Source organism: Myodes glareolus, chromosome 17 (genome assembly GCF_982192425.1).
Source record: "Myodes glareolus chromosome 17, mMyoGla1.1, whole genome shotgun sequence".
In the NCBI taxonomy this organism is placed as follows: Eukaryota; Metazoa; Chordata; class Mammalia; order Rodentia; family Cricetidae; genus Myodes; species Myodes glareolus.
Window position 1 is genome coordinate 54,259,146 of NC_142042.1, and position 26,935 is coordinate 54,286,080.

At 40.9% G+C, this 26,935-nt stretch overlaps 1 protein-coding gene across 2 annotated transcripts in view; it reads right to left on the bottom strand.

Moving 5' to 3' along the window:
- Positions 1–24,944, bottom strand: part of Trim33 (tripartite motif containing 33) — a 92,436-nt gene extending 67,492 nt beyond the window's left edge. For both annotated transcript variants that reach the window (XM_085677900.2, XM_048442167.3), the window contains exon 1: positions 24,404–24,944. In XM_085677900.2, coding sequence (XP_085534026.1) covers positions 24,404–24,929 — 526 coding nt within the window. In that variant the 5' untranslated portion in view covers positions 24,930–24,944. The remainder of the gene's footprint in view (positions 1–24,403) is intronic.
- Positions 24,945–26,935: the final 1,991 nt, after the last annotated feature.

Consider the following 26,935-nt stretch of genomic DNA (forward strand, 5'->3'; position numbering starts at 1 on the left):
GACAAAAACTTTAAATCTTTGAAGAAAGAAATTGAAAAAAACACCAGAAAGTAGAAAGACCTCCTATGCTCTTGGGTAGGTAGAATTAATATAGTAAAAATGGCAATCCTACCGAAAGCAATCTACAGATTCAGGCAATGTCCAGCAAAATCCCTGCAAAATTCTTCAAAGACCTCAAAAGAACGGTACTCAACTCCACATGGAAAAGCAAAAAACTCAGGATAGTCAAAACAATCCTGGGTAATAAAGAACTTCTGGAGGCATCCCAATCCCTGACTTCAAACTCTACTACAGAGCTACAGTACTGAAAATAGCCTGGTACTGGCATAAGAACAGACAAGAGGACCAATGGAACCAAATAGAAGACCCGGTATCAATCCACACATCTTCGAACACCTGATCTTTGATTAAAAAAAAAAAGCAAAAAATATCAAATGGAAAAAAGAAAGCATCTTTAACAAGTGGTGCCGGCACAACTGGATATCAGTATGTAGAAAAATGAAAATAGACTCATGAACAAAACACAAATTCAAATGGATCAAAGACCTTAACATAAAGCTAGCCACACTGAACCTTATAGAAGAGAAAGTGGGAAGTACACTTGAACGCATTGGCACAGGGAACCATTTCCTAAATATAACCCCAGCAGCACAGACACTGAGAGAAACAATTAATAAAAGGGACCTCTTGAAACTGAAAAGCTTCTATAAAGCAAAGGACACGGTCAACAAGACAAATGACAGCCTACAGAATGGGAAAAGATCTTCACTAACCCCACATCAGACAGAGGTCTGATCTCCAAAATATACAAAGAACTCAAGAAATTGGACACCAAAAGATCACATAATCCAATAAAAAAAAAATGGAGTACAGACCTAAACAGAGAACTCTCAACAAAGGAATCTAAAGTGGCTGAAAGACACTTAAGAAAATGTTCAACATCCTTAGTCATCAGAGAAATGCAAATCCAAACAACTATGAGATTCCATCTTACACCTGAAAGAATGAACAAGATCAAAAACACTGATGACAACTTAGGCTGGAGAGGTTGTGAGGTAAAGGGAACACTTCTGCATTGTTGGTGGGAATGCAAGCTGGTACAGTCCTTTTGGATGTCAGTGTGGTGATTTCTCAGAAAATTAGGATACAACCTTCCTCAATACCACTTTTGGGTATATATCCAAAGGATGCTCTATCGTGCCACAAGGATATGTGCTCAACTATGTTCATAGCAGCTTTGTTTGTCATAGCCAGAACCTGGAAACAACCTAAATGCCCCTCGACTGAAGAATGGATAAGGAAAATGTGGTACATTTACACAATGGAGTACTATACAGCAGGGAAAAAACGCCATCTTGAATTTTGCAGGAAAATGGATGGAGCTAGAAAACATTATTTTGAGTGAGGTAACCCAGACACAGAAAGACAATTATCACACGTACTCACTCACAGGTGGTTTTTAACATAAAGCAAAGAAAACCAGCCTACAAACCACAATCCCAGAGAATTTAGACAACAATGTGGACACTAAGAGAGACTTACATAGATCTAAGCTACATGGGAAGTAGAAAGTAGAAAAAGACAAGAATCTCCTGAGTAAATTGGGAGCATGGGGACCTTGGGGGAGGATTGAAGGAGGTAGAGGAGAGACAGGGAGGGGATCAGAGAAAAATTTAGAGCTCAATAAATATTAATAAAAATGTATATAAAAAAAGATTCTATCTCAACCCAAAAGCAAAACCAAAACAATAGTAAAATATTTCAGCTACTAATCCACAAATGACTTTTAAGTAGGAGGTGGATTTGGTCAAGTGTTCAGTGGAAGGGGGTATAAATATGATGGAGAAACTTCCATAGAAATACATTATGTATGTACAAAATAGTGGAAAAATGTTTATGCTTATTTTAAAATGATTTCTGTATTTCTACAAAAACATTTACTGTATAGTCCTTCAGATAAAGTTTAGTGTAATTTTTCACTAACGTAAGCAGAAATTGTACTTCATAGCAAGAAATTTCAAGATAGCTCTTAAAATATTCAATTTTAAAGTACAGAAATCCAGAGTCTAGTGATATAGTCACAGGACACAGGGCTCTTGTTTGCTTGCATATACAAACTTATAAACATATATGAACAACTATATTTTTTCTCTTTACGTAAGAAGAAGGGATTGAACGGTACAGACCCAAGGAACTGTGGACCCATAACCATAAAGACTGGGAAGTCTATGACTGCTAGGATTCGATCCATATGCTTATTCACTGACTCCCCTTTAGGTCATCTAAATCTTGTACTAAAAGACTTAGTTAAGAGAAGATCAAGAGACGTTTATCCTAACACCATATGTACTAGCTGACAGGAATAGTGAGGATCTGTTATTCTTGGAATACAACATTTAATCTGAAAATGTAATCAGCATAGGGCAATTGAAACAAAGTACCCTGTCTACCATGGTCTGCTGGCTCACCACTGACCAGTAACTACAAAGTCATGCACCAACTTGATCCTGTAAAGGGAGGCACACTCATGAATAAGCAAAGAACAAGTATACCCCATTTAAGGAGATTCGGTAACTTGAGGGAAGCCAAACTGAACAATCTGAATAGGCGGGGAAATTCCTACTAAGGCAAAACTAATGGAAGAAACAAAAAAGATGGGGGAAAAAAGAAAAAGAAAAGTGGAGAAGGAAACAGAAGGAAGAGGAGCTTTTTTAAAAATCAAAAAAGGAGGGAGAGACTACGGTGGTGACAGCAGCATAATTAAAAACACTCAGAGAAATTCAATTAAAAAGAAAAGCTCTACAAGAATGAAATAAATGATTTCTACATTTTAAAACCTGGATGTCATTAAAATAGAAATGCAACAGAAGTAAACTACTCAGGAAGGTCAAATTACAAAACACAACTATAGAAGACTCAAAAGTAAAGGCATCAAAAACAGAAAAATAAACTATATAATTAAGGAAACAAAATAAAAAAACGATCTTCAGGATGAGAAAAAGATTTCCAAATTAATCATTTTAGCAGGAATTAATACTCAGGATATATACAACAAAACAACAGCAAACACCAGTAGTAGTTATAATCCAAACTAAAAATGGGCAAATAGATAAGAATGAAGCTCAGAAACAGAGCCATAGCCTAGTGTGTCATCGGTTCCCATCACAACAAATGAAATGGAAAAGTGATCTGGATACTTCTCAAGACATACAGATGGTCAGCAACTATATAAAAACTGTTCAAGGACGGGCAAGATGGCTCAGAATGTAAAAGTATTTGCTGCGAGCCCAAAGGCCTGAATTCAATCCCTGTGACCCACATTTGCACACATGTGCAAGTATATGTGCGTACACATATGCACACACACACAAAATATCATGAAAAACTTTCATCACTGATAACAAAGAAATACAAACCAACACCACTACAATGAGTTATGCTCTTACTCCAATTGGAACAGCTATTATTAAAAAGATAATAGAATATAAATGCTGTTGGGGAAGCAAAAGAGAATCTCTTAGGTACTGTGGGTGAAAATGTAGAATTAGCACAGCAATTATACAATAGTATGGAGGTTCTGAAAAACTAAAATAACAGTTCTTTGTAATTCAGTTATCCCATTACTGGATATGTATTCAAAGGAAATGAAATCAGCATGCTTCTAGAGATATCTGAAAATTCTCTTTGTCTACTGTATCAGTAGTAACCAACATATAGAATAAAACAAGGTATCCATCAATAGGTGAATAGATTTTTAAAATGTGGTAAATACACATAAACACATATTATGCACACACAAACAACAGGAAACATTATTCATCCATATAAATTAATTAAATTATACAAAGTAGTTCAGCTGGTAAATGTACTTGCTGTGCAAACCAGCCCTAAATTTGACCCACTGAACCCACACTTACACAGAATGTAAGCATTTTTAAAATACTAGTATATATAAAGAACTCAGAAAATTAAATACCCAAAATAAAACCACAATAAGCAAGTGCTTTGAACAGACAGCTCTCAAAAGAAATAAAAAGAGTCTATAATATACTTAAAATAAATTTTTCAGCATCTTTAACAATCAGGGAAATACAAATCAGAATTACATCAAAAGACTGGAGCAGTGGTGGTGCACACCTTTATTCCCAGCACTCAGACTTCTGAGTTTGAAACCAGCCTGTTCTACAGAAGAGTTTCAGGACAGTCGGGGCTACATACTAAAATTCTGTTTTTGAAAAATTAAAATAAAATTATATCCAAAGGCTGGGGAGACAGTGATTAAAGTGTTTGTCCTGTAGTGTGAAGACTGAAGTTCAATCCCGTGTAAATGCCAGGAGGTGAGGTGGACACTGAAGCTGTCTGTAATTCCAGCCTCTGAAGGATCCCCAGAGCAAGCTGGCTAGCAAGACTAGTGAGTTCTGGGTTGGACTGAGAGACCCAGCTTTAATGAATAAGGTGGAAGAGTCATCAAGGATTTCTGACATCAATCTTGGAGACACCCATATGCATGTGTAGTCCTACTCAAACATGGGAGAAAAAAAAAAAAAGAAAGACCTACACTGACATTCCATCTCACCTCAAGTATAATTGACTACCATCAAGAAAACAAACAACAAACGAAGATGATAGGGGACTTTTATTAGAATATGAATATAGGTTTCTTTTCCAGAATGTCTTAATATAGAAGTGGTAAATGTGAGATTTTTTTAATTAAGGCTGTCATATAAATATAATGAAGGATATATGTTTGTTATACTAAGTTTACTTTTCATGAGAATTGCAAAAGAATTCCATCATCACTAACAAACAGTAACATTTGGGATATGGGTAAGTTTACTCTGTGTAACAGAAGAGCTATGTAGCTTTACCAGAGAGCTACCTAGTCTCTTGTATCTTGAAAAATTCTTAATTGCTTTTTAGCTATACAAACTATATTGTATATTTAAAAGGTTAAGTCCAAAAACCGAGTATGGAGGTACAAGCCTTTAACCCAGAACACAAGAGACAGATGAAAGCAGATCTCTGAGCACTCAAGGCCAGTCCCATCCACATAGTCATTCCAGAATAGTCAGGACTACATAGAGAACTTGTCTCAAACAAACAAAACTAAACCAAACCAAAATAAATAAATAAATAAATAAATAAATAATAAAAAGAACTGGAAATGGCTCAGTTGTTGTTCTTCCAAAAGATTCAGATTCAATTCCCAGCTCGCACAACAGCTCAGAACTGTCTGTAACTCCAGTCCAAGAGCATCCAGTATGTTCTTCTGGCCTCCACATGTACTGCCCGCACATAGTGTAGACATGCACCTAGGCAGAACACCCATAACACATAAAAGGTAAAAAAATAAATTTAAAGATTATATTTTCATATACTTTGTCAATGTTCAGACATTGCTCAACATTAGATCACTGATAATAGATAACACATTTTGTTATAAATGTAACACATTTTGCTATGGAGTTTGAAACTTTAATATTTAGTGAGTATACTATAAGGCTATCAAGATAAAATCAGTATTTGTCATTAAAAAAGGCAATACTACATTTAAAATCTGTTCATTAGATCACTAGACTCCATGTTTACAACAAAAAATGTTATATCTGCAATATAACGGCACACATATCTGACAAATGCAACACCAACAAATGTCATAATTTCTTCAGGGTATAGATGTAAATTTATGAGGGTTACAGAAAATAAGTCTCACATAATTTATACAAAATAAGGTAGAACATAATTGAAATGCTTATATGGATTTTCATACTTTATTATCAAAACAACTAGACTTTCTCAAAATGTTACTCTACTTTTAATAAATTTTTAAAAGACTAAGCTTGAAAGACAAAAATTAAATGTTTTTTTCCCCTGTCAGATTTTGTCATGCTTTTAACAGAATTGGAGCTCACTTAAATTTCTGTTTAAAGACTAGAACTCAGTTTGCAATTAAAATCAAGTATTGCTCTTGCAAACGACTTGAGTTTGGCTCCCAGCACTTATGTTAGGCAGCTTATAACTGCTTCTAACTCCAGTCCCAATGAGATAAGACATCTTTTGCCTCTTCAGGTACCAGTACACACATACCACTTCCTTAAGTTTTTGCTTAGGCTGAGGTCTGTGTACATGTGCAGGCACAAGGGAGCAAGTACCCAAAATTGTATGCATGTGGAGTTGAGTGTGCCTGTGCGTGGGTGTGTGGAGACCAGAGGTCAACATCAAATGTCTTCCTTAATTGCGTTCTACTGTTTTTGTGGTTTTTTTTTTTTTTTTGATTTTCGAGACAGGGTTTTTCTGTAGTTATTGGAGTCTGTCCTGGAACTAGCTCTTGTAGACCAAGCTGGCCTCGTACTCACAGAGATCCGCCTGCCTCTGCCTCCCGAGTGCTGGGATTAAAGGGGTGCACCACCACTGCTAGGCCGTTCTACCTTATTTCTATGAGACAAGGTCTCTCACTGAACCCAAACACGTCTAATTTCAGAGACGAAGGACAGCTGAGATCAAAAATCAATAGCTAACAAGTAATGTCTTCAGAAAGAACTAGTTTTTTGAGATGGCCTCACTATATAGCCCAGCCTGGCATAGAAATTGTCAATCCTCCTGCCTCATCCTTACATGGAATCACAGGTATGCCTAAAATTTCTATTACTTGTTCCACATGGCAAAGCATCAGTAAAAACAAATTAAAAGTTGCAGATGGTATTTTATCTAGAACAAACATTAAGAAACTAGTTGAGCTGGAGAAAATGCTCAGTTAAGAGTGGCTACTGAATTTGCGGAGCTCCACTCCCAGCATCCATACAGAGTGACTCACAACCACCTGCAACTACAGCTCTAGGGAAATCTGTTATCTCTAGCCTCTATGTGCACTTATGTGCACACACACATAACAGACACACAGATTAATTTAAAAGACAAATCTTTAACTCAGAAGGCAGAAACAGGCGTATCTCTCTAAGTTTCAGGCCAGATAAGGCTACAATGTGAGACTCTGCTCCAAAGAAACTAGCCAAAACACTACTTAAAATCATAATAAATCATAAAATCATAAATAAAAAATGTAATCTTAAAAAAACCTCTCCTACTATCAAAATAATGAAAGCAAGATTCTAGGTGATCACACCCAGACATTTTTGTGTTTTTGGTCAAGGTCAAACAGTCAAAAAGACATTTTTTTGTAGTTTTGGTCAAACGCAGGTCAAGGACTACATACATTATCATCCTCAAGAAGGAACAGCCGCAAGTATGAATTTCAAATCCAAAGCCAAGACAGTGTAGCCAGAGATCTGGAGCTTCCTTTTGCCCCAATCCCAACTCCCAGTGCAAAGATTCTGTCCCAAGCACTGCATACCAAAAGATAACGAGACAGCTCACCTGTAGAACGAAGAATTCATTCCAGGAAAGTCAAGCCAATGAAGTCAATAGCTATGGCTCCCCTCTTCTCTTCAACATCCTGCTCATGTCATCTCAGAACTAAGCCACCGTTCCTGTCTAGCACTCCAGAGCAAAGATGGCTCAATGAGTAAAGTACTTGCTGCTCAAATGTGAAGACCTCCATTCTAATTTCCAGAACACATTAAAGCCAGGTATGTAATAATCAGTGTTACTACAGCAAGATGGGGAGACAGAAAAATCCCTGCAAATCTGTAGGCCAGCTAGATTTGCATATTCATTCAGTGACAAAACAGACACTAGTCACAAAAAGGTGGAAAGCAAGGACAGATATCCAAGGCTGTCTTGTCCTTCCCCTCTGATCTTCATGCACATGCACATACACAAACAGATCTGCTCAGGGAAAAGGAAGGCCATAAGAACATAGAACTACCAAGCTCTTCCCCAAAAAACTGACTTCATTTGGAACAAAACAAAGAAAATTTCAAGCCTAAAAACAAGAAATTCTGGTAGCAAACAGTTAAGGTGAAGATAGCAACTCTACAGGACAAATGAAACCAAAGTTGACAAGACAGGTCACTAAAAAGCATACTCCTTCTCTGGGCAGAACATTGTCTCTAAGATTAACCTAAAAACTACAGCACAGAGGCGGGGATGATAGACTTTGCTAAAATGACTTCCTCAAGTCACTAAACAAAAATCAGTAAATAACAACTGATGGTACTTGGGAAGGTAGGAAAGCTCAAGGTCATCCAAAATTCAAGGTCATCCTTGGCTACAAAACAAGTTCTAGGCCAACTGGGAGCTACATGAGTCCCTGTCTCAAAAAATTTAACCAAAACAAATAAAGGAGGCAGCAATGTTAGAAGAGGAACATATCAATTCATGAGAAATAAGATAAACCAAAATGGTAGGTATAAATCCAAATCTACCAATAAGAGCATTAAGTATGAATGGATCAAACAACGAAAGGCAGACAGTGGTACTTGAGTCACAACTCAGTAGTAACTTAAAACAAGCTCAATTCAAGTCCCAGGACAGACGGACAGAAAGATAGACAAAGATTTTTAAAAATTAAAGATTAAAGAAATCTTATTAATTAAAGAATAAGATCTGACTGTATGTTGTAAATGAAAGACAGTTTACACTCAAATATGCAAATACAATCAAAGCAGAAGGGGGGGAAGAGAATTTATCATGCGAGCAACAAGGGGAAAAAGGTGTACACGTGCCTAGAGATGGTTCAGTAGCTAAGAGCTATCTGCTCTTCCAGAGGACCTGGGTCTGAGTCCCAATACCTACATGGTAGCTCACAACTCTCCATAACTCCATTTTCATATTTGACACACTCTTCTGCACTCTGTGTACACCAGGCACACAACTGGTTCACAGATTAGAGAAAGACAAAACACCCATGCCCATAAAATTTAAAAAGAAAGCTGGAGCAGCTATATTAAGATAGAAATAATGACTCTCTAAAGATATACCAAAAAAATCTATTCCAATGTAAAAATCAATACATTAATTTTAATGCAGTAACCTGGGGGTTGAGCACATACTACTTAGCACACATGACCCCAAAGATTCAGTTCCCAGAATGGCTGGACAGACAAGATTGTGGGTCAGAAGCACTGACATAAAGATATCAACATATATCTGTATGTAGTGAAAAAAAGTTAAGGGACCCAGAAAATCCTTTAAAAACAAGGCAGTGTTGTGGGAGATGGCTGCATCAAAATTCTTACAGAGGACCTGGGGTCAGTTCCTGGTGCCAACATGGTGGCTCACAACCTCTGAGTCAGAAAGTAAGGTTTGTTTTTACAGTGCTGGGGAATGAACACCCAGGGTGTCTTGTGGTCAGCGAGGCACGGCCCCCTTCCAATGAGCTACATCTCAAATAAAAAAATTAATTAATTAAAAAAGATTTTTGAGAGTCACTATATTAATATCAGACCAAACAGTCTTCAGAGAAGTATTTCCATTTACATTGACAACTCATTAAGTAGGATAGTTCTCTCTATAAGGCTGCTTGTAAATAAAAATTAACAAATACTGGACTACTACCCTGTAAGAAATGCAACATAGGCTTCTTCAAAGTTCTGGTCACATCTTCATCAATCGTTCATTACAGTATTATACTATGCAATCTTCTGTTGAAGACTTTTTAATTTGTACTGTTGGCCCAATGACACTGAATCCACAGAATTCTGAAACTTTAAGATGTGGGGTGTCTTTTCCTTTTTATTATTTTTTTAAGCTGTGGGGTGCCTTTTTCCCTTTTTTATTCTATGTGTATGAATGTTTTACCTGGATGCCTGTCTGCATACCTCAAATGTACCTCATTTTTAACCACAGAGGCCAGAAGAGGGTTTTGGGTCCCCTAAAACTGTAATTACAGACAGTTGTAAACTACCATGTAGGTGCTAGAATCAAACCTGGGTCCTCTGGAAGAGTAGCAAGTGTTTTAACAGATGAGTCACCCTCCAAGCTTTAGTACTTGTAAGTCTTCTAGCCTGAACAAAGCCTCTACTACTTTCTAAACACACACACACACACACACACACACACACACACACACACACACCGATGCACACAGCCATCTATAGTGGGATCTGATACCCTTTTGCCATGCAGGTATACATGCAGATAGAGCATTCATGTGAGTGAAATACTAGAAGGCACTTGGGGCCATTTTTAAAAGTGAAATCTTAGCTGGGTGGCAGTGGTACATGTCTTTTACCTCAGTACTCAGGAGGCAGAGACGGGCAGCTCTCTGTGAGTTCAAGGTCAGCCTGGTCCACAAAATTCCAGGACTTTTAGGGCTGTTACACAGAGAAACCCTGGGGGGGGAGGGAGAGGAACACTACCTTCCTAGCTCAACCTCAGCTGGAAGTACTTAAGTCAGGTAAACTATCTTGCCACTCTGCCCAAAGCAACACAGTCATTGATATTGGGTTTACAAGTATATTTCACTGATTTGATATTTTTTAAAATAGTATAGCTCACTGGCCAAGCACTTGCTTTTTATGTGCAGAGCCCTGGGTTCAATAAACATCACAGTGGCAGCTCACCAACAAAATACAAGTGATCTAATTTCCCCTCATTCTGGTCACTACACTTCCTGTTTATTTCTTATTATAGACATCCCACTAAGTGTGAAGCAGTACGGTTTTGTTTGCACCCTGCCCCAATGATACACACAGCCTTATGCTTCATATGCTTTACCACTGAGGGCATCTTCAGCCCAGGACTATACTGCTCTAAGTATCAAAGAATTCTGAACATCTTTTCATGTGTTTATGGGCTATAACTTTCTGCTTTCTATACCACTGTTCAATATATTGTTTTTAAAATAGTCTTTTCACTTTCTTTTTAAAATACAGTAAATATAGTTTGTGTGTGTATTGGGGGGGGTTCACTTATGCCAAGGCATGCACGTGGGTGTGAGTTCTCTTCTTCCACAATGCAGGTCCCAGGGAATTAAACTTGAGTCAACAAGCTTGGAAGCAAGAGTCCCCATCTGCTATTTTATCTCCCTAGTCTTCTACACATCCTTAATAATTATTATCACTCTAAGTATATATTTTTGATAAAGGCCAGTTTTCTGCCTTCTTTTTGTTGCTCATACTTTTAGTATCATATATAAGGATCCACTATCAACCCCAAGGTCATGAAGACTTACTATTTTCTTCAAAGAGTTTTATGACTTTATCGTTTATACTTAGGTCGTTGGTCCATCTGAAGTTCATTTCTGCACATGGTGTCTGACAGAGATATAATTCCATCTGTTCTTGAAAACCAATTTTCCCAATACTGTTTTCCTGAAGAGACTATCTTTTCCACCATTCAACTTGATGCCCTAGTAGAAAATGACCTGAATACACTGACAGTCAAAATAAACTTAATACAAGCTATGACTGAGGGGTCAGGAACTTCACGAAGACAAGAAATGTGAGGAACCTTTTCCTTGTATAGTTTTGTATACTTATTTAATGTTTGAGCAAATAAAAAGTAAAATAAAGTTTTAAAAAATAAAAAGTATGTGCCAGCAAGGTGGCTCAGTGCTACACCTGCCACACAAGCCTAATAACCTGAGGTTCATCCCCAGAACCCATATAAAGATAGAAGGTGAGGACCAACACTACTGACCTCCATTCACATGCTATGACACATATGCATCACCTTCCTAAATCATATACACACAAAGAGCAAAAAGTAATTTCAATTATAAAACGCAAGTATAAAGCAAATCACAAACCAGGCTATATATCTGAAAAATATATATACTGGGGGGAGTGTACTTCAGTGGAAGAAAACATGAGGCCCTAAGTTCGATCCCCAGTATTGCAAAACAACAAACGAGGAAGAAAATAGAAGGGGACAACATACCAAATGGTGCTAAACTTTAAAAGTTCTCAAGAAAACTGCAAACCAAAGTACCTAGGATCAAGAGATGACTAGGCAAAGAAACCTGTCAAACCTAATGACCTGAGTTCAATAACCAGAACCTACACATGGGAAGGAGAGAACAGATTCCCACACATTGCTTGTCATCTGAACACATACACATATAACAATTTTAAAATTTTATTATTCTACACTATCACATACCCAACACAAAGATCTAGTGTCATTCTAAAGACACCTACATCATAATTAAAAGTGCTTATGTGAATTCTGAGACCCAAACACCACTAGTGTGGCATTCCAATCACTTTCCAAATATGACTACAAGATTCAAATATTAATTTGAAAACACATTTGCATTTGTTTCTTGCAGTGAAACACTAATCATTATAATGATGTTTGTTGTTAATAACATATTACAGTGTTGGGGAGAAGGCTCACTGGGTAAAGTGCTTATGAACAAGTTGGAGAATCTAAGTTCAACTTCCAGAACCCAGATAAAAAAGATGGACTGACTCGGAAGGCAGAGGGCAGGTAGAGTTTGTGAGTTCGAGACTAGCCTGGTCTACAAGAGCTAGTTCCAGGACTGGCTCCAAAGCTACAGAGAAACCCTGTCTCGGGTGGGGCAGACTACACAACACTGTGATGCACACTGGAAAGGCAGAGATAGAAAAATCTCGGGCTTTTGCTGGACAGCCAGGCTAGCGCAATCAGATTCAATAAGAAACTGTTCCTCAAAAATTTCTAGGAACATTTCAGACACACATAAGAATAAACACACACACACATACAGCTACTGAGAACCCTCTAAAGGGAAAATTTTACTTAAGTACTTAACTTAAACTTCCAAGTTAGAAAATTAAACTGAGGGGCTGAAGATAGCTAAGATGGATAAGAGCACTGGCTGTTGTTCCAAAGGAACTAGATTCAATCCCCCTGACATGGCAGTTCACTTCAGTCCATGGGCTCCAACACCCACTTCTCAATTTCAGGCTGGATTTCTTCATTACTCCTTATATATTAAAGGTTAGTATCTCCAACATGTAAGAGCCATACTTAAGTATGATTTTATCAATCTACCTCAGTGGCCTTGTTTGTTAAAGTAAGTGGGCTTACAGTAAGGCCTGGCATTTTTTTCCAAGGGGGAATAAATGAATGAATAGGTAGAGATGGTCATGACATGGAAAAGTCCTGGGTTTGATTCTTAGCATTAGAAAAGTAACATATTGTACCTTTGAGAAGATCTTTATAAGTAATAAGGTAACATGAAAATATCTTACATTGAAACTGATCATTTCCTTGCTTTGCTTTCAGAAAAACTTGATGTATGTAACCCAAGATGGCATCAAATTCAAATTTCCAAATTTTATATATATATATACATATGTATATGTGTGTATACACACACACATACACAGAGAGAGAGAGAGAGAGAGAGAGAGAGAAGCAATGCCAATACCATATCTGGCTTGGACTTCATATTATTTACAAAGTGATCTAGATGAATTCAAGGGAAGTATTTTAATAATCCACTGATTGTCCACAGTTAATTTTTCCTGCCATTATTAATTCAGACACTGTCTTAAAAGTATATATATATTGTTTTTCAAGACAGAGTTTCTCTGTAGCTTTAGAGTCTGTCCTGAACAAGCTCTTGTAGACCAAGCTGGCCTCAAACTCAGAGATATGCCTGCCTCTGCCTCCTGAGTGCTGGGATTAAAGGCGTGCACCACCACCGCCCGGCTAAGCATATAATATTTTATAAGGGACAAACAAGAGAAAAAGTTGGATAGATGTAAAACCAGCCTGAGCTGCAAGTGAAAGGATAAGGACCAAATCAATCACAATAATATGCATATGAGCAAAAGGGATCACCTCCAAGCCGACACTATGACCAGAAGCAGCAAATTTCAACCATAACTAACCTCTACTTCTGAACATTTCAGTGAATATTTGGCTTACTGTTACAAAATCTCACATCATTTTTTTTAAAATAATCTGATCAATAATCACTTCAGCAAGTTTCAATGGGCTCAAGGTTTACTACACATTCCCCTATAATACGTTTCACAATACATGAAGGTAATACTAACTAGAAAACAGAAGACTTAATATCCTGAAAACACTGAGATGCAGTGTTTTTGGTACTTCTGATTCCTCAGATTTACAAGTACAAGCACAGAGAAATAATTCTAAGAACCCTACCTCAATATCTATTGTATTCTATATAATGACATCCTCCCTGTACACTAGTACTTATTTTATGAGGCTTGTTCCTAAAAAAATATGCTGTATAATTTGATTATTAGCATTCTACTAATAAACCACAAATGGATAACAGGCCAGAGTGCTGCAAAAATTTTATTCCAGCAGTCATTCGTACTGTTTCAAATAAAAATCTGAGCACTGTTTCAAATCCTGCATAACATACCGCACCGCAAACACACTTTTTGAGACCTGACTCATAACTGTTACCTAATACTTCCCACCAAATCCAAATATGGGGCCATAGTACCAGAGAGTACAGTTTTAGGCCTTAAGGCAATTATCAAGGATATGAAAGGAACTTATGTAACAAAAGAACACTAAGTTCTATAATTTTTATTGACAGAAATTTAAAAATAAAATAACCTAGTAAAATTATTTGTAATACTCTGCTAAGAATGGAGGCCTGGCAGTGGTGATGCAGGCCTTTAATCTTTAGCACTAGAGAGGCAGAGGCAGATGTATCTTGGAGTTTGAGGCCAGCCTGGTCTACAGAGTAAATTCTAGGACAGTCAGAGCTATACAGAGAAACCATGTCAAAAATCCAAAACCAAAAAAGAACAACAGAATCTTTTTTAGAATAATTTGCAACTTTTTTTTTTCAAGACAGGGTTTCCCTGTAGTTTTAGAGAATAATTTGCAACATTTTGCTCAACTAAGGAAGTTATGACTCCCACATGTAGAGGACTTTCCTCGCTTGACTTATAAATAAGACACTCAAAAATTTACCTTGTTTATTATTTTGAGCCTATGTATTTTGGTATAGTAGCCAGTCTCTAAGGTAGACCTTAAGGTCATTTTCATTTTTTTATTTTTAAGAAATTCTGCTGTGATTCAGGCCAGGTCATTTAAGGCACACAACTATTTTCCTTAAACTCTGCATCTTTGGTTCTTGGGGGAAAGTTGTTGTGCCATGAGAACACTCTTTTACAGTCCTTGGAAAGGGGCCAATATAGAAAAGAAGTTTCCTGCCATCATGAGTGAGCAACTTTGGAGATTGTGCATCTTCTAGCCTAATCAATTTCAGGTAACTGTAGCCTAGTGATTTTGACTACAACCTCACTAGAAGCACTGAGCCAAACTGCCAAATTCTTGAGGTACTTTGAGGATTTGCTTTTTTGAAATAAGGTTGCATATATCATATAGCTCACGCTGTCCTTAAATTTGCTATGTACTTAGGGAAGATGTTGAAGACCTGATCTTCTTCCCACTAACCAACTAAGCACTGATGATTGCAGGCATACACCACCACAGCTGGGTCTATTCTTTTTTATTTCTTTTGTTTCCTTTTCATTCCCTGCAGAATTACAATTCTGCTCTCTCCATCTTCTCCCCTACACATGTCCTGAGCACTCTATCCAAGCCTCATTTTCCTTCTTCACTAAACGACTACTCACTACTCTGCTTTATGTAGCTGACGAGTTTCCCATTTGGTTGATGTGGTGACCTGAATGAGAAATGTCCCCCTTAGGTTCTGGCACGGGACACCTGGTATCCAGCTGGTTGTGCTGTTTAGGAAGTCACTGTTAACTGTCCTGTTCTCTTGGTCAAAGGGATCAGCCTTGAGAAACTGTGGACAAACCACAAAAAGATCTACCTTAGAGGCTGGTTACTATATCAAAATATGTAGGCTCAAAATAATCTTCAATTTACATACTCAACAAAAAAAATGTACAGAATCCACGGAGAATTCTTGCAAAAACAAAGATAAGCAGTCTGAAGAAAAATAGAAAATATACAGACAATTCATAGAAGGAGTAAAGTCATATTCAAAAAGTATTACTGGAGCTGTGGTATAGCTCAGCAGTACAGCATTTCTCTAAAATAACATGTAAAGGTCGTGGGGTGAGGGGTTGTTCATTAGTACCATGTAGTGCACGCTTTTTCATCGCTAAGCCAAAGACTAAGCATTTCTCTACAAAGGATGCAACTGTATTCATTCATCCTTGCAGTCTTTCCCACTGTCCCTTGAGTCTAATGACTAGGGACAGAGGGGCAGTTTGTGACTCATAGAAGAGACAGAGGTTAATTTATCCATCACCCTGAGCCTAATCTCTGAACTTGGTAAAAATACAGTGATAGAAAAGTCATAGACATAAAGAAAACGAGATAGTAGGTCTATGGCGAACTCTTTATGAAAAGGCTAACTCCAGGAAAGAAGCACTGACTTCATTTTTACATTATGTAATCTCAAAGCTGTAAGTGAATAAACCTGCCGCCTACTCTTTCTCACTATCCCAATGACTGTAATTATCATTTTCATATTGTCCTTTAAAGAACTGGGTGTTATTTTGATCTCAGAATCCTTGTATTCTAGTTTTTAAAGGATTCAAAGCACTTTTGCCTATATTATAGCTAATTAAATAAAATATTAAATATTTTTAAATATTGGGATGGCTCAGTGGTTAAGAGCACTGGCTGCTGCTGCTCTTCCAGAGGACCAAAGTTCAACTCCCAGTACCCACATGGCAGCCACAACTGTCTGCAACTCCAGTTGCAGGGTACCCAACACCCTTGTACAGATATGCATGCAGGCAAAACAACAATGCACATAAATAAAACTTTTTTTGATATTTATCAATTCATTAGGGAATGGGGAGATGGCTCAATGTATACAAAGTACTTGCTGTACAAACATGAGGACTGGAGTTCAGATCCCCAGAACCAACATTTTAAAAAAAATCAGACCAGTGTAGTGCTGAGCATTATTACATCTTTAACCCAAGCACTTGGAAATCAGAGGCAGGGAAAGAGTGCTAGAGGGCTAGAAAGCAGAGAGCAGAGACAGACAGGCAGATCCCTATGAGTTCAAGGCAGCCTGGTCTACAGAGAAAGATCCAGCAGTGTGATGGTGGCATATGCCTTTAATCCCATCACTCAGGAGGCAGAGGCAAGAGGATCTCAGAGAGTTTGAAGTCAGCCTGGTGTACAGAGTGAGTTCCAGGACAGCAAGGACTACACAAAGAAACCCTGCCTTGAGAAGAGAAAAAGAAGAGGAGAGGAGGGGAGGGGAGGGGAGGGGAGGGGAGGGGAGGGGAGGGGAGGGGAGGGGAGGGGAGGGGAGGGGAGGGGAGGGGAGGGGAGGGGAGGGGAGGGGAGGGGAGGGGAGGGGAGGGGAGGGGAGGGGAGGGGAGGGGAGGGGAGGGGAGGGGAGGGGAGGGGAGGGGAGGGGAGGGGAGGGGAGGGGGAGGGGAGGGGAGGGGAGGGGAGGGGAGGGGAGGGGAGGGGAGGGGAGGGGAGGGGAGGGGAGGAAAGGAAAAAAGAAAAGAAGCGAAGCAGGGTATGCCTGATTGCTGCCAGTAATCTCAACACTTCAGTGTCAGAGACAGGGGAACTACTAGTCAAATTGGCAAGTACTTTCATACTTTCAAGTGGCAAGTTCCAGGTTCAGCAAGAAACCCTGCCTCAGTAAAGTGGAATATTCAAAGACATCCAAAATAAACTTCAAGCTTCCATGGGCAGGGACCCACATGTGAACATATACCTGCACATACATGTACCCATGCATACACACACACGCCACACACACTTCAAAAAAAGAATTCATATGTGCACACAAACTAGAGCTATAACTCAGTGATAAAGCATGTGCCTAGCATGCCCCAGGCCATGGATTCAATCTCAACCACCAAAATAAATAAATACAAACACATATACATACGTACATAGTTAAGAGTGGCACTGTGTTATATTACTTTCAATTCCTCTAAAGTCTGCTAGCAGAAGCTGGCCTGACATAAACTTCCACATTAATCAGAGTTGTCTAGTCAAAATTCCACTAGGTTGAAATCAGACTGGCCCTAAACTTGTAGACTTAGGCAATCTTCTAACAGGTTCTCAAGTAGCAGGGACTACAGAAATGCACCACCAAGCCAACCTCATTTAATCTGTTTTTAATTTTTTTTCTATGAAGCACATAAAAACCACATATAACTATATACTTAAAAAAAAAGGGAAGATTACATTTAGTAGTCTTTTCAGATAATTGTAGAAAACCTCTCATTCTTTCACATAGAGAAAAATCTCAAAGGCACATTTCCTAAGTGTCTGTAGTAATGTGGACTCCTAAGCCTCACAGGTATACTTTTACTTTTCTCAAATTAAAATGTATGTACCTCTAGCCTGTTGTGCTTTGAATCTCTTTCCTAAGCATATTACAGCATTACATTGATCAGTTGGATAATACTCATTCACTGAGTTGTATAGATCTTCCAAATGCTGACATTTTATTATCCAATATAAATACATGCTCACACACACATTCTACCAATCTCATCAGAAAAGGATTTAAGTAATGAAAAACTGTCAGGCTTCTAGCAACAGATACTGTTTTTCCAAAATTCCAATTTTCATTTAAAGGCTCACTCAATTTTTATCCTTGGCAAACATATACTTGCAACTTGTTTTCCTAGAAGTGACAGGCCCAATTCATTCATTCTTGAGATAATGGCTGCCAAACACACATGCCTGAAAACATCGTCTGTCATTTTCAATTAAAAAAATTATTTTCTATTTTTAAAAAGATGCAGCTAACTTAACTCAGAACTCTTAACAAATGGCAGTTCAGATACAACGACTTAGGCTGGGCAGGGGTACAGCTCAGCAGGAAGGCATGAAGCCTGCACTACAGACCAGCAGTTTTACCCATTACTGTGTCAGCACACTAATTAAAGCAAATAATGAGGAACTGCAGTTATTTAAAATAAAATGCTTTAACCCTGCATACCATGAAAGGGTCTCAAAGATAACTGTACTCACACTCTGTGGCCCACCCCTTAAGAACTACTGTTTAGCCAGGCAAGGATCTCAATTTCTCAAGAAACTGAACCAGGAGATCAATTACTTGAGCCTAGAGCCCGTTCAAGGACAGTCTGGGCAAAGTTGCAAGACCCCATCTGGAAAAACAGGGCTAAAATTCTAAGTTGGTAGAATTTTTGCCTAACAAGCATTCAGCCCTAAATTCAATCCTCAGCACCATCAGGAGTAGTAACACACATCTGTAATCTCAGTACTCAGGAGTTAGAGGCAGGAAGATCAGAAGTTCAAAGTCTTGCTCAACTAAGTTCAAGGCTCTGATATATAAGACACTATCTCAAAAATTAAAATTAAAACAAAAATTAAAGGGGGCTCACTCAGCTGTTATGATTACATACTCTTCCACTGGAGGACCCAAGTACAACTCTCAACACCCACATCAAGTGGCTCACTATACCTCAGCGGCACCATCGTTGTGCTATCACAAATGTACCCAAGTTTATCTGGCGGCACACACCTTTAATCCCAGCACTTGGGAAGCAGAGGTGAGTTTAAGGGCAGCAGAGGTGAGTTTAAGGGCAACTTGGTCTATACATCAACTTCCAAGACAGCCAGGTCTACACAAAGACACCCTGTAGGGAGGAGGGGGCAAATTTTGGTTTCGTTTTGTTTGTTTTTCCCAGATAGGGTTTCTCTGTAGCTTTGGAACTAGTTCTTGTAGACCAGGCTGGTCTCAAACTCACAGAGATTCGCCTGCCTCTGTCTTCCCAGTGTTGAGATTAAAGGCGTGCGCCACCACTGCCCCGCCCCAAGACCAAACCTTTTTTTAAACCACAAAAGCACTTTTAAACGCTCAGTACTGAGATTCAACAAGCTTGAGCTGGTTTGATTTTCCAATGCTCTAACACTAAATTAAACTTGTTCCTCAAAATACTTAAAATCCAGGCTGGAGAGATGGCTCAGTGGTTAAGAGCATTGCCTGCTCTTCCACAGGTCCTGAGTTCAATTCCCAGCAACCACATGGTGGCTCACAACCATCTGTAATGAGGTCTAGTGCCCTCTTCTGGCCTGCAGACATACACACAGACAGAATATTGTATACATAATAAATAAATAAATATTTTTTTTAAAAAAAACTTAAAATCCAGGAGCAGGAGAGATGGCTCAGTGGTTAAGAGCACTCACTGCACTTGTAGAGAACATGGGTTCAAGTTCCAGCATCCACTTAGCAGCTCATAACTTTCTGTAACTCCATTTCCAGGGAATCCAATGCCGTCTTCTGACCTCCATGGGTACTGCATGCACATGGTGAACACACCCACATATCACAAGATAAAAATTAAAATTTTCAAATCCAAGTTCTTCAAGTATGGTAGATTATTACCTGCACCAGAATCCCATGAGGATCATGTTAAAAGTATGTGTACAAAGCTTAATCTGGTGACACATGCCTATAATCCTAATTCTTGGGAGATCAGGAGTTAAAGACCATTCATCCTCAGTTACATAGCAAGTCTGAGGCCAGCTGGGCTACATGAGATCCTGTTTCGAAACCAGCAATAAAACGGCAGATACAAGAGGAGGAGGTATAGTCAGTAGTAGAGAGCTTGCCTCAAATGATAAGGCCCTGAATCCAAACTCCCCCCTTGAAAATAAAAAAGGTAATTAAATTTAAAAAATTGTAAGAAAGAAAGAAAGAAAGAAAGAAAGAAAGATGACTTAACTAGTAAAAGCGTAAAAGCACTGGCTACTCTTCAAGAGGACCTGGGTTCAATTTCCAGCACACACACAGTAGCTCCCAGTCAGTTTTAGTGGATCTGATGCCCTCTTCTGGCCAAAGGCACCAGGCACACACATGCAGGCAAAACATCCCACAAATACTTTTTTTAAAAGGTAGTTACATATCTCAAATCAAACACATTTCTGAAAAAAAAATCCCTAAATCAACATTTAATAAAGCTCTGCAAATGATTCATATCTTAAAAGATTTGTTGTGTGTGTCTGTGTGTCCACGCTAGAGCTATAGGCAGTAATACAGGAAGCTGTAAGCCCCCTGATGGCTTCCCATTGTGCTGGGAACCCAACTTTGGTCATCTGTAAGAGTAATGAGCACTCTTAACCAGAGCCATCTCTCCTGTTCCTCTAGATGTTTCTCAACCTGTGGGTCACAACCTTTACCAATCTCTATCTCCAGATATTCTATCTCCATATATATCTCTATATAGCTATACCAGATCTCTATCTCTATATTTGTATTACAAATTCATAACAGTATTAAAATTACAGTTATGGAATAGCAACAAAAATAATTTTATGGGTCATCACAACATGAGGAACTGTATTAAAAGGCTGAAGCATTAGGAAGATGTTTTTTGGTTTTTGGTGTTTTTTTTTTTTTTTTTTTTTTTTTGGAACAAGGTTTCTCTTTGTAGTCCTGGTTGTCCTGGAACTCACTCTGTAGACCAGGCTGGCATCCAACTCGAGATCCACCTGCCCCTGCCTCTGCCTCTCAAGTGCTGGGATTAAAGGCATGTACCATCACCCAATAGCTTTTAGATTATTCTTATTTGCTCAAAAGCCATATTTATTGAACACATATTCTGCAATAGTCTTAATAGGAAATAGAGATGAGCAAATAAAAAATTAGATTTTTAACTGTGGTATGAAATGCAAAGGGTACATATTAAAGTTACTACTGACAAAATATTTTCTAGGCTGTCTGCCTAAAAATGGCTGATTTAATATTCAATTTGTTTTTAGATATTTCTCAGAAAGCAAAACTACTTAGAAAGCAGCATTACTTAGATGAGACTGTGTTTATTCCTTTCCACTTATTTTATTTCAAAAACAAGAGAGAAGAGAATTTAAGGATTTAGAGATTATCCCATCTCCTGAACATATTTCAGAGAGTCAACTCTGTAACTTCAGTCCCTCAGCTAATCAGTCAGATACATTTGCATCTTTGGTTCCCTCTAAATGTCTCCCCTAACACAGGCTTTCACAAGAACACTAAATCTCATGTGTCCTATTATGCTCTTAAGGACCATAAGCAGTTATCCTCTTTATATCTATTTTCACTTAGTATCTCCATCAATCAAAACTCAAATTTTAGTTTGTTTTGTTGTTGTATTTGTAGATCGGGTTTCACTGTGAACTCGCTACGTAGTCTTGAATGCAACAGCAATCCCAATGCCTCAGCCTAAAAGATGGGATTATAGATACATGCCATCACACTCTGCTCAGAACTTGATTCTTGGCCAGGCAATAGTGGTGCATGCCTTTAATCCCAGCGCTCAGGAGGTAGAGGATGCCTCTCTAAATTTAAGACCATTCTGATTCACAGAACAAGTTCCAGAGCTACCTGCCTCTCAAAAAAAAAGAAAAAGAAAAGAAAAGAAAAGAAAAGAAAAGAAAAAGGAAGGAAGGAAGGAAGGAAGGAAGGAGGGAGGGAGGGAGAAAGAATTCATCTCTCCAATTACTTAGGAAATGGACCAAGAGAAAACCCAAATTTAGCATTTCTCAGAAAGGCAACACCTACCAAGCCAATGCCTACCCTAATACCAAATGTACCCTTGTGTAATATTTGGTATCAGACTTTAGTAGCTATTCTAAACAATTTCTCACCTAAAATCATTGTCAAGATTCTAACTGGTCTCCCTGCCTGCAGTCTTGCCTCTTCTTGTTCCTCCAAGTGCCCTAGTCATTTTTCTGGATCACAAATCTGAATGTTTTTTCCTCTTGATACAAAAACTCTTCAGAAGCTGGGCTAGTTCAGTTTGTCAAATGCTTGCCTAACATGCATAAAGTCCCAGATTCCATCACCAGCTGTTGCAGAGCATTTATTTAACTATGCAAATATGTGCTGCATTTGTTAAACTAAGTAAAGATGCACTGCTGCTTTACCTTGCCTGCTTAAGGCACCTGATTGGGTCTAATAAAAAGCTGAACAGTCAATAGTGAGGGAGAGGTACAGGTGGGACTTCCCTCCAGGGAAAGAAAGTAGGAGTAGGAATTCAGGCTGGGGGGAGGGGGTGGGCAGGGGCCAGACAGACAGACACAGAGAAAGCAAGCAAGTAGGACATACAGAAGGAAAGAAAGGTAAAAAGCCCTGAGGCAAAATGTAGATGAATAGAAACAGGTTATATTAAAAGAGCTAGTGGGACAAGTCTTTAAGGCCAAGCATTCATAATTAATAAGAAGTCTCCGTGTCTTTATTTGGGAACTGGTTGGCACCCCAAAGAAAATTCCAACTATACCCAGCACTGCATAAATCTAGTAGTGGTGCATAGCTAAAATCCTTGAATTTTGAAGGCAGAAGCACTAGAGTTTGAGACCAGACTACAACAAGAGACCGTTCAGGAAGGTCCTCTAGTCTATGGGATAAACCCCAATCCATCCTTTGGTAAAATCCACAATTCCTTCCCGGCAGTCCCAAAATCAATTTAAAAAGCTTTGAAATTTTAAGGCTTTTAGCAAGTATGTCATAAAGCCTAACTCACTTAATTGCAGGGTGTATCTACCCCATTAATGTATTTATTAATTTTCATATAGAAACACTGTTTTATAATGGGTACCTACAGCCTGCTAGAGTACTACACAAGAGATCTTTCTAGGAAAAGGAAAAATTCCAACACTGCATCTCAAATCCATAACAAACCAGACCTAACAGTTTCAGAAACTGGAAGGGTAGATCCCTTAACTACTGAGCCCATTCGTACAATCTAACTTCCACCAATCCCTTCACATACCCTTTAAAGGGTTGTAGAAAGTGCCCTGTGCCGGGAATATCATCTAAGCCAGCAAGAATCATGCTCCAGGACTTCCTTTACCAGGGAGCTTCCTACACCTTCCCTCCGTTACACCCAACCATGGCACCCACCTCTACAGCTGCAGGTTACAAAGGTTTCCCCTACTAGACTTAATGAAATCCTGAGTATTTTATTCAGTCCTAGCACAGCGCCCTCAATACTTGGGCCTAAGAATGCCTAACAAACAACATAAGCCCAACTCTTCCTACCACTCTCTTCCCTTCCAAGTTCATTTCTTCATCCTCAAATGCAAGGATTTCCCCTAGCCAGGCAGGCCCCTCACAACTATCATCACTTACCGAGCTCCCTCGTCACAATGTCATCGTGGGGCCTTCTTTCAGCCCAAGGTCTCCAAAGTCTTTTATTATCATTCAATCGGTAATTCTTCCTCCTAACCGAGAGCAGGCCAATTCCCCTCTCGGAAGCAATCCATCCCAACCCATCTGACCACTCTCTCGTCCAACTCGCCCGGACCAGGCCCTTTCCCCCAAAAACACTTCTCAGGGCGGCTTCTGCAGACCCCTTCTCTGAATCGGTTACTCCATCCTCTGCAGAAGCGCCTCAAACCTCCCTCGCAGCATCCCCTCCCCCAGCCCCTCGCGGCCGGCACCCCTCCCTTTTGCCTCCCCGTATCTCCGGCGGTGCAGCTTCTCTGGTAACCGTCCCCGGGGCCGTGGCTTTCGCCTCCGCAACCTCTCGCCACTGCACCGTCCGAGCAGCCTCAGGACCCCCGCCCGCGTCACCAGACCCGCACCAGGGTGCGGCCTGCTACTCACCTTGCTGGACGTCGCCGTTGCTGCCCCCGGGGATGGGCACGCTGAGCTGGCGCTCGGGCTCCGGCAGGCAGCGCAGGCAGAAGGAGTGCAAGCAGGGGAGCAGCTTGGGCTCCGCCTCACGCCGGCTCTGCAAGCTCTGCTGACACACGGCGCAGGTGTCCAGAAGCGAAGCTGGTGGCCCGAGCGGCGGCCCCGACGAGGGACCCGGGGCCGGAGCCGACGCCGCAGCGGGGGCCGGCGTCGATGCCGCGCCCCCGGGAGCCGTGGAGCCCACCGAGGCCGCGGGAGCCGAGGCGGCCGGGGCCGAGCTGGAGGAGGCCGCGGTCACCCCCCCGTCGTCGGGCCCAGCCGCACCGCCCTCCGCGCCAGCCCTGCCGCCTTCCTCCTCCTCCTCCTCCACCAGCACCGCGGCGAGAGGCGGCTCCGCCTCCTGCGCCGCGGGCCCGGCGGCCCCGGCGGTTACCGGCGCGCTGCCGCTGCCCCCGCCGCCGCTCTCTGCCTCACCGCCGCCTTTGTTTTCCGCCATGTTTTCCTCTTTGAACCCGCCGGACCGCCCCGCGCCGCCCGCCGCTCGCGCCGCCGCCGCCGCCCCCAGCCTCAGCCGCAGCCACAGCGAGAGCGGCCGCCGAGAGCGAGCGAGGTAGCGAGCAAGCGAACCCACGGGAGCGCGCGCGCACGCGGCGCCCCCGCCCTCGCGTCGCGCGGCGGGAGGGGCGGGGGCGCGCACGCACGCCCTGACGTCCTCTGGAGGGAGGCGGGAACTCGGGTCGTGCGCGCGCGCGGAAAGGTCGGCGAAGCCAGTCGGCGCTTCGGGCCGGCGCGTTGCGACCGAGCCGGTGCTCGGGAGCTCGGAAAAAGGTTTTAAAGCCTAAAGTTAGTGGCACTGGGTCTCTGTGGCATGCGTTTGGCTGCTAACGCCGAAGCGGCAGCGGTGCGGGAGAAGGGAGGGAAAGCGTGCAGGGGTAGAAGGCTGGCCCGCGTTCGTCCCCGAGCGAGCGTCTCCGCGGCGACGCCGTCCACAGCGACGGGCGCGCCTCCGCGGAAGCTTCACCTGTCGCGCGCTTGGACGCGGCGGCCTCCCAGCGAGGAGGTGCGGACCACCTGGGTCTCTGCTAGGTGTTGATGGACCGTGTTCTCTAGAGGGCTGTGACTCCGGAGAGCAGCTGGGCAGAACCCCCCACTCCCCCACCCCACCCCCACACCCCCAAAGGTATAGGCTTTCTCCGGTGAGAAAGAAGTCTCCTAATAGCTATTTTTAGCTTCTTAAGGTGATTCTCCAACGTTGCTACATATCTGGAAGCCAATCAAACGAGCTTTTTCTAAACGGAGATGCCAGGGCCACACCCCAGAACAGAATCAGGAAGTTGGAGAGCAGATGGATGTTGAAAAGTCCCTGTGGCTGATGTGCCAGTTTAGGAGACCACGTTTCTAACACATGTTATATCCTGAGTGGCTCACTCAGCGTCCCCCGGTGAGCTGACTGACTGTCCTCTCTCATCGTCTCGGTTGTAGCTTTCGGAAAGGGTTTTGTTTTGTTTGAGATCGGGCCTCTCTGCCTCAGGCTGGCGTCAGACCTCCACTTTCCCAGTTCTGCCAGTACAGGTGTAACATGATAGTGGCCACCTGTAGTCACTTGCAGACAGGCTGAATTCAAGACCAGCTTGGTTTCGTGGGGAGACCATGTCTCCAAAAAGAAATGGGGGAAGGGGAACGTATGTAGGTGCAACAGCTGTTTGAATGTTAGGTTCAGAAATCCGTCCTGAACAATAGATAATATTGCAGGAAATATTTTTTGTCGGAGTCCTTACGTTTACAGACAAATGTTCTTCATTAAGTCCTTCAGAATCTCTGCTGACCCCTTATGTGTTAGATATAAACACTGGGGTTTCTGCAAGACTAGAACAAAGAAGCTCTCTGCCTTCAAGAAGTTGACAAATCTAATGGATGGACATGGGTAGAATGTCAGGGAGAGATACAGGGTGTGAAGTGAAAATAAGGAGTTTGAAGGATTAGTGCTGATTAAGTAAGGGCTCTGTTGATAAGGTGTAGAAGCCTGGCTTGCACAAGAGTATCCCAGATAGAGGAACAAGTAGCAAATACAAAGGCCCTGAGGCAAATAGAGAATCCTGGTTTCTTGGAGGAACAGCCTGGAGTCGGTGTAGCTGGAATGGCTTGAGCCAGGAAAGGAGAAGGTGGGGGAAGGGAGGTAACACTATTGTCATGGTTTGACTAAGAATGGCCCCCATGGGCTCATTTATTTGAATGAATGGTCCACAGGGAGCAGAACTGCTTGAAAGGATTAGGAGGCGTGGCCTCATTGGATGAAGTTTGTCACTGTGGCTTGCAAAGAACTCTTCCTGAGTTCTGTCACTAAACTTGAGAACCACTAAGACCAAGAGAATGAGAACAGATACGAGTTCTGCGTCTATTACCTATCAGCTTTTCTGTATTTCCAAGATCATTGAGGGGAACCTTGATTGTTCCAATAATAAAAACAACAGTATTTGAGCAGAAATTTCCAATTTACAAAGT